General features: G+C 35.4%; 1 protein-coding gene across 1 annotated transcript in view; it reads left to right on the top strand.

The window, feature by feature from the left end:
- Positions 1–8747, top strand: part of mtmr10 (myotubularin related protein 10) — a 34083-nt gene that overhangs the window by 7132 nt on the left and 18204 nt on the right. Inside the window, exons 3-5 of the mRNA XM_016565881.1 lie at positions 3180–3316; positions 4474–4546; positions 7310–7452. Coding sequence (XP_016421367.1) covers positions 3180–3316; positions 4474–4546; positions 7310–7452 — 353 coding nt within the window. The remainder of the gene's footprint in view (positions 1–3179; positions 3317–4473; positions 4547–7309; positions 7453–8747) is intronic.

Below are 8747 nucleotides of genomic sequence, written 5' to 3'. Positions count from 1 at the left end.
AAAATTTACTTACAGTCTGTGAGTCAGAAGCACCAGACTGTCCTTGCAAAGTTGGAACTGCCCCACTTTATAGAAACGGCCTTTGTGCACAGCATTGTAGGCTACTCTGCAGGTTCAGAAAACGTAGGGATCTTATCTATGCACAAACAGCTTGTAACACTCCAAAGAGAAAGGAAAATTTTTAATTTTTAATGCCTCTTTAATGTCAAGTGTGTATTATTAATGCCATGTCTGTGATGTATACTCTCATGTGTTGTCATGTCAAACCATTGGCATCAGGATATACTGTGTAGATTTAATGTGATCAAGTTAAGTTACACTACTGTTCAATAGTTTGTGGTCGGTAAGATTTTTAAAATTTTTTGAAAGAAGTTTCTTATGCTCAACAAGACTGCATTTATTTCATAAAAAATACAGCAAGTCAGGAAAATTGTTAAATAATACCACAATTTAAAATAGCTGTTTTCTGTTTGAATACATTTTAAAATGGAATTTATTAATGTGATAGTAAAGCTGAATCTTCAGCAGCCATTACCTCAGTGTTCAGTGTCACATGATCCTTCAGAAATGATGCCAATATGCTGATTTGATGCTCAAAAACATTTATTATTATTATTAACATCATCAGTGTTGACAATAGTGGTGCTGATTCATATTTTTTGGAAACTGTGATACATTTTTTTTCAGGTTTGTTTGAAAATGGAAATGTTTTGCATTGCAAGTGTCTTTACTGTCACTTTTGATAAATAACGAATCCTTGCTGGAAAAATAATAGTTTCTTTCAAAAAATTAGTAGTGTGTGTGATAATGTCACAATATAAAGTATTATTTAAATTGTGCAATGAGATGTGATTTTATCAACTGATCTTCAGTAAACGAGTATTTCAGTGTGACATTGTTTGGCTGCATTCATAGTGCATCTGCCAAACTGCCATCTGCATTTCCTTCTCATCAGCAGTCTGGACTGATCTGCTGCTGTTTACTGGTAGATCAGAGAGGATGAGCTGCTGCTTAATCCCTGTAGAGCACAGATCAGACACTCGTTGATATATAGTCATGGCCATTTACAGGCCAGGCTGCATGTAGAGCGGAAGAGGAAGTTGTTTGAAATTTGCGGGTGGGTGTGTGTGTGCGAAAATGTGAGAAGATGGGTAATAGAGATTGTGGGTCTTCATACTGAGGTCTTAAAATGAGCTATAAGAATATGTTTTTAATCTGCACTCACTGTAGTGATAAAATAAAGTTAAAAAAAAAAGTTTTTAAATGTAAATATAGGTTCAACTGATGACACTAGTAACTTAAAGCATTATCAGATTAACCAAAATATCTAATAGATAAATAAGTAGTTGTGGATGTTTATACTGAACTTTCTCCAGAATTCTGTGGGCTCAGATTCCAGGCACATGTAGTTATAAGTTAATTGTCTGGCTGACCTACTGTTATGACGTTTATTGAAGCATTCAACAGTATTGTGCCTGAGATGCAAATGCTCTCACAGGGCCCAACCTTCATCTTAGCTAGCATGCACCCTGCCCTGCTGTAACCCCTGAAACAGGCCCAGCTGTGAGACGAACACTCCTCAGCGCGCTCACACTCAAAGTGCTCACAGCTGGAATTTGTGTTTTCTTCTCCCTCACTCGTCCTCTCAGCAACTTGATTATTCTTCTCCAATATACACAAATATTTGTTCATTTTAGGCTCTTAATGTGTCTGGATGATCTTTAGAGCGAAGAGAGGAAGTGCTATGTTTAGAATGAAGCAGAATGTGGGTTTCTTTATTTCCATCTGTGTGCCTTAAGTTCAGCTAGAGACGGAAGTAGAGATGTTGGTCATAGCCAACAATTTTAAAAACCGTGTGTGTGAATTAGAAATGTGCATTTTGGTTATTTTGACTACTCAAGCTCTTTTTTTTTTTTCTTTTCTTAAAATGTTTGTTTATATATAATAATTTAATAACAATGTTACATTTCCACATTTTCCACTCTGTATATTATAATGTTCTGATACCTAAATTAGTTTGTAGCAGTTAAGCACTTTAAAAAAGTAACTTTTAATGGTTTTTAGTTTTTTATTTTCTATTTATTTAGTCAAAATTGTATTGTAGTATTGGCCGTTTATTTGCCATAATACATAATTATCCAATATAATCACCTACAAAAAATTAAATGATCATGTCTACCAGAAGTTAAATATTTGTGCATAACTAATTACTGTCATCCCAATAAGGCCTGTTCACCCCAAGAATGATAACTTGTATAAATATAGATAACTATATTTGCATCCACACCAACGTTCTGTCAACATGGCATGGCTTTCTGTTTATTATATAAGCCCATTCTGCAGTTTTGTCATCTGCCGCTTCAAGTGCTAAAGCTCTATGATGATGTTGGATGGATTCAGACTCGGCTGTCAATGTTTTTATTGTTCCTTTGCTGGAAAAATGTTTTTTTGAAAGGGTTTATTATAACTTTATCGTTATCGTCCTTGGCATAAATGTCTCTTTAGAATGACATTAGATCCATTCTAAATATGGTAAAGCTCAGCATAGACTCTAGATTCACTGGCACAAGTGAGTATTATTAGTACAAACAAAATGTCTCTGTGACCAACTGGTACACCTGACTTTGAACTCATGCTCTTTTCCTGTTTGTGTAAAAAAAAGCAAACGTTCAGGACTCTCAGCATGTATGTGCACACTCTGTACATGGTAAAAGTTTGTGTGTCTGTTAGTCAGCACAACAGGCCATTTCTTTTAATAGGGCATCATTTTTCTACCAACATGAAAGGAGAGTCACAGGAGAGGGCTTTCCCTGCAAAGCTGTTAGGAAGGGGCTCAAGTTGGTGTAGCCCAAGTGGTCAGCAATCCAGAAGTTGCTACTGAACTAACAAGAAACTGCTGCTGTATTGTGGAGGAGCTATCGTGCGCAAAATATATAATAATAATAGTTTCCATTTCTGTTTGGCTCTTTAAAAAGTTGGGTTGTTGTTAACAGACACATACTTGGAGTGGACTATAGAATAAAACAAATCAATAATACACGTTAAACACAAGTACCAACAGTTCCTTTTAATGTATGTAAAATATTTAAGCAGAGTTAACATTTCAGCTAATCATCCATTGCTCCGCTGATTGTGTTTTTCCTTCCACTGAATTTCACTTCCTTATTCCCTCATTACAGGTGAAATAGTTGTGAACGAGGCAAACTTTGTAAGGAAGTGCATCGGAGCAGAAAGCTGTCAGGATGACCTCTGGGGCAAACTTGTGTGTACTAACTTCAAAGTTTCCTTCATTGCCCATAATTCCTTGCCACGACAGGTAAGCACAGACTTATCTGAGAGTCGTATTTTACTGCAACTATAAGCACTAGCAGTGATGTTGTGAACACAAAACATGCTTTTAGTTTATAATATGACTTTTTATTATGTGGTCTCACAACTTAAAAAAAATAAATAAATAAAAAGCATAATGAAATTAAATGAAAATAAAAAAACGTTTTTGTTACGTTTTTATAATTTGTCTTTTGAAGAATTGCTGACTTTAACATTTCTGGTAGCGGAAAATACATGTGTGAATTTTATTTAGCTTGCTGCGCTGTTTTCAGTGTGCAATGGAAATAATTAACCTGCTAGCCCAGAAACATCTCCAATAGTTGAAATAAAAAATAAATAAAAAAATCTCTGAATGTAGGCATAGGATTGTAATCTAGTATTTATTCACTATAACTTCTTGGAGAGAATTAGAAAATGAATCTACATAGCTGAGGAAAAGAAATCAATAGATTTGTTGACCTGTTGCACTATAATTTGAATTTGCTTAATTATTTATTTATTTATAACTGGTCATGACAATGCTTTGATAGAGCCACAGTGTTTAAACATTTTGGGGAAATAAACGACTATTGACTTCCATACACTGTAGTTGACTCCTTAAACTAGAAAGGACACACTTTATCTTTAAGTATTGAGAAAAGCAGGTCTGCATTAGATATGTGAACATATAGGTGAAATAGATTTCAGTATTATAATTCATATAATATAATACAATTCCTTTTATATTGGTGTCATGAGTATTACTCCGTACTAGACTGGATAAACGGGTCATATAAGGAGGGAAATAAATTTCAGACCCTGTCTTCAAGACCTAGTCATGCAAAAGAATCCAAAGTTCTTTTCCAGAGCAGTGAAGTCTGCTACACATATTAACTTATATAGTCACTCCGTCCTGTTAAGCAGCTCTTAAGTTAAATAAGTTAAACATGTTAATAATCTCCCTCAGTCAACAGATGATCAGCTGATTTACTGAGGAAAGAAGGTAAATTATTACAGGCCTTCAAAGCTTATACGGGTCACCCATTACACTGGTTCATACACAGGCCAGCCGTAGCTCATAAGGTTCTCTTTACTGGATAATGTCAACAAAAAGATTGAAAGCAAATGAATGAAAAATGACCCTTGTCTTTTTATTGTTTACAGAGATTCCAGTGCACCCACCGCCTCTTGGGCGAGCACGATATCCCGCTGGCTTGTGTGGAGCAGGTAGTAACAGGTAATTCAACAGTACATGAACACACTCCACCACACTTCCCAACACCTGCAGACCACCTGTTTTTTGCTGCTGTTTTCTACAATCAGTTGAATCACTATCAAAGAGCAGTCTATTTGATGGATTCTATTGGTGGGATGTAATCTGGCAGATGGCAACCAATAGAACAACAGTAATTCCTATTGGAATAATGTCCAAAACAAAAATAATTTTGTAATGGTTTAATGGAAACTATTAGAATTTCTGTGATGGTTTCTGTTGTTTTTTTCAGCAGGGTAATGATACCCATACTGTGCTGCACATTATTGACAATATTGAGCTGAAGCTTGACTTTACAAATTTAAAATCGCAAATCAAATCGCAATCGCAATATGTCAAAAAAAATCGCAATTAGATATTTTCCCCCAAATCGCACAGCCCTAGTCTGTGCACGTTATAATATGTAAATAATACAACTTGACTGTATAACCCCAAAACTAACTACATTATCAAATCAGTTTGCAATCAACTTATGCAATATGCTCTTAAAAATATTTGTGTAATTTCATACCAATAGTAAGTACTTTTATCTTTTGTTGTTGTTTCTGATTTGATGTATGCAAATAGTCATTAATTCTCCTAAAATTATGTGTAAACATTTTTTTGTTTCAAATCATATTTTGTAATGTTGTGATTCATCTAGTAGCTAATCTGGTTTGGTTTAAAACCTACATTGTTTTAATTTAAATTGAGGCTTTTGTACCTTTTTTTTTTTTTAAACTATGATCCTCATTTTCGTTCAGAAATTTTCCATATATGCCCTGGCTGTGTGAGATGAATGCCTGGGGCTCCACAGACCCTAGTTTGAGTAACGCTGCTCCATGAAACTCCAACCATGCTTTTATGCTTTTAATAGCCTAAATGAAAATGTTTTGAGGCGTCTGACTGGTCAGACCTTATGCAGCTTTATATAGAATGTCTCCTTGTGTGTTATCCCTGTCGTTCTCCTTCAGTGTTTTTACAGTCACTGGTTTCCTTCTTTTCTAACTTTGGTTGTTCTCCATCTCTTTTTTCTTCTGTACCTCAGTGCTCTAATCTCTCTTTCTGTGTCTGTTCCCCTTTTTCCTTTTCGTAAGCTGCTATTGCATTTGTGTTAACATAACAAAAAGGATCATGTGTCCTAGATGACTGACTGTAACCCCGTTGGCTTGGATTTTTCCACGAGTGATGCAGTCAATTGTGACACTGTAGCATAGCTGCAGAACCTGTTTGGGTGGCTGCTTTTAGCATAGCTGTAGATGAGCTCATCCAGCCAGACTGCAGCCTGAGCCTGGCCACGATTAATCTTGTTTGTGTTAGATCCTTGCACTCCCCTCATTGCTGACTTAGCCCCCCAAGTGTTGAATTGCTGTGCTGAACAGATAGCGCATGAAGCCTGCTTCTTTTCCCTTTTTTTACTCCGTCTGTCTGTGTGGCTTTAACAAAAGACCTTTATAAGAGATTCAGGCTTAGAAAAAAAACACACTGCATGCACTTTGAGGCTTCAATCTGTCAGTAAGGCACGCGGAGTGACCCCTGGAGTCTGGGATAGTGCCCTTGGAGGCTGTCTATGCTGTATTAATTACAGGACTGAAAGCTCCAACAGACCATATCTGCTCATATTTGTTTCTTTAAAAATATTTGATGTCACATGCAAGAGTAGGCTTCTCCTACAAAAATATTTACTTGCTTTTTATTTACTTAAATGAACTACATCTTGGCAACACAATTCGGTCTTCAATAGGTTCAGTAATATGTTTACATTTAGTTAATATGAAATTGCAATAAACTACTTTTAAAGCATTTATTATTATAAAAGAACAATTTCATGTTAATTTATAACGATATAACAATATCAATGTGTTACCATAGTTTCTTTACAATACTGCGTTTTGATTAAAACACTCCTTTCATTAAACAATAGCTTACTATTTAGACAAGTAAAATTTACTCGTTACTCATCATTAGAATCTTTTAGCTGTGCGCATAAGACACTAATTTTTGGAAAGCAAAGATTGTACTGTGAAGTGATATTTTTCCATACGTCTTCTTGAAAGTTATTCTGCACATATACTTTAAAACTTAAGGGGCACAATACGTATATTGCAGATTGATTCATTTATTGCTCATGTGTAATAATGTTGTTAATGTATTAATTTGATATGATTGTAATAATAGGGAAGGCTTTATACGGTACATGTATAAACTGCATGATATTGCTATAAACTAGTTCTGCTAATATAAAGTTAATGTCTAGTGAGCATTTCCTCACTCAGCTCATTAGTGGATAGCCTTACTTGAGTAGAGGAACTCATTCTGTGGTAAAGATAAAGTGTCATGTTCTTTAGAACTCCGAATGTTAAAAAACGGAACAAGTGGTCTTAATTAGTACTTCTGTAGGAAAAGAGAGCTTACTTATTTCAGTTTGTTATTTTATTTATTACTTTAAACATAGTCATGATTTCTTGTGCCTTCAGATTATTTGACTGAATATTATGTAATACAGATTACACATAATACAGATTTATACTCCGTCGCTCACTAGCACGTGTAGAATCCAATAGTGAGATTAATAAACTTGGTAGTAAGCAACCAATGACACATAATGCTGTGGTGTTCATGCAAGTCTGCCTCTTGCCATATCACAATCCCAATTCTTCCTATCATTACCTGTCCTCTATCTACTTTCATTATCAGTAATACTTACAAAATCAAAATAAGACTTTGTGTGTTTTTTTTTTCCTATAGTGAATGATGTTAAGGGGAAGCAGAAGATTTTAGGTTCCAATCAGAAGCTGAAATTTAACCCTACTGAGCTTATCCTCTACTGCAAAGACTTCCGCATCATCCGATTCCGCTTTGATGAAGCCGGACCCGAGAGTGCTAAAAAGGTACAAAACACACATAAAATCATTAACCACGCAGCCCCTTGCACCCAAACACACTCCCACACATGCTTGCACACCTCCACGTTCCAGGCGCTTTTGGATTAGTCTGAGAGAGGATTAAGGACTAATGGATTTGACTGTAGCCCCCTGCTGAAGTCTGGGTGATTTTTTTCCCCTGAAGTAAAATTGTAAACATATACAAGAAATTCCTGCATATTATTGGTTCCTCTCCTGGAATGAAGTGGAATTATGAATTCTATTAATTTCAGTCTGTGTTCTGTCTTTAGGTGTATGCGGTGTTATGCAAATTTATTGCATTTTGTTTTGTCAGTGTCCTACTTAAGCTAAAATCCATTCCTAGAACTCTAGGCCTGTGGTGTTTCAGGAAGTCTCTTCTCTCGTTGTCTCCCCTTTCCTACTGAGAGGTTGTAGGATGAGGGGATTATAGTTTGTCTTTTTACATAGACAGCATTGCTTTCATCCACCTTCTCTGTCTGGTGGAAACTGATCCCACTGCAGATCTGTAATGACGAGTCACAGAGAAGCCAGATTCATCTCTTCCTGCTATACCCCCTCATACACATGAGACACAAACCAGTGGCATGTAGTAGATTCTTACTCAAAGATCATTTAGATTCAAATGTGAAATTACTTGGTAATATTCATATGAGTTATTTACTTTGTAATTAGGCCATTTATTTTCTTAATTTTTTCTATTCACCGATTTGTGGAACGGTTGCAGTAATAACAGTCTGCCATTGTTTAGTTGTCAGTTTAATCAGCCATTCAAAGTGGGGGAACTGGTTCCTCTCACATGACTTCTCATGTTTGTTGCACAGTTACTCCTTCACATGCACGCCACGTTAAAGGACCTCTGTGAGACCAAAACAAGCTCAAGCGAAGCAAAATACATTTTATTGGCTGGTGTTAAAATGAGATAAAAAAATGAGCGATTTATACATTATTTAACCTCATACACTACCATTCAATATTTTTTCCCCCTAAAGGAATACTTTTATTCAGCAAGGACACATTAATTTGATCAAAAGTGACGGTAAAGACTTTTATAATGTTACAAAAGATTTCAGATTCAAATAAATGCTGTTCTGTTGTCTGTTCAACTTTCTTTTCATCAAAGAATCTTGAACAAATGGATCAATTGTCAATTTAAAATGTATTTAAATAGAAAACTGTTCATTGTTAAACTGTAAATTGTAATATTTCACAATATTACTGTTTTTACCATCATTTTGATCAAATAAATAGTAGGCTAATGTATTTTGTAATCTATATATATA

Source organism: Sinocyclocheilus rhinocerous, unplaced genomic scaffold (assembly GCF_001515625.1).
Source record: "Sinocyclocheilus rhinocerous isolate Xijiao unplaced genomic scaffold, SAMN03320098_v1.1 scaffold19, whole genome shotgun sequence".
Taxonomy (NCBI): Eukaryota; Metazoa; Chordata; class Actinopteri; order Cypriniformes; family Cyprinidae; genus Sinocyclocheilus; species Sinocyclocheilus rhinocerous.
This window is presented reverse-complemented; position numbering and strand designations above follow the sequence as displayed.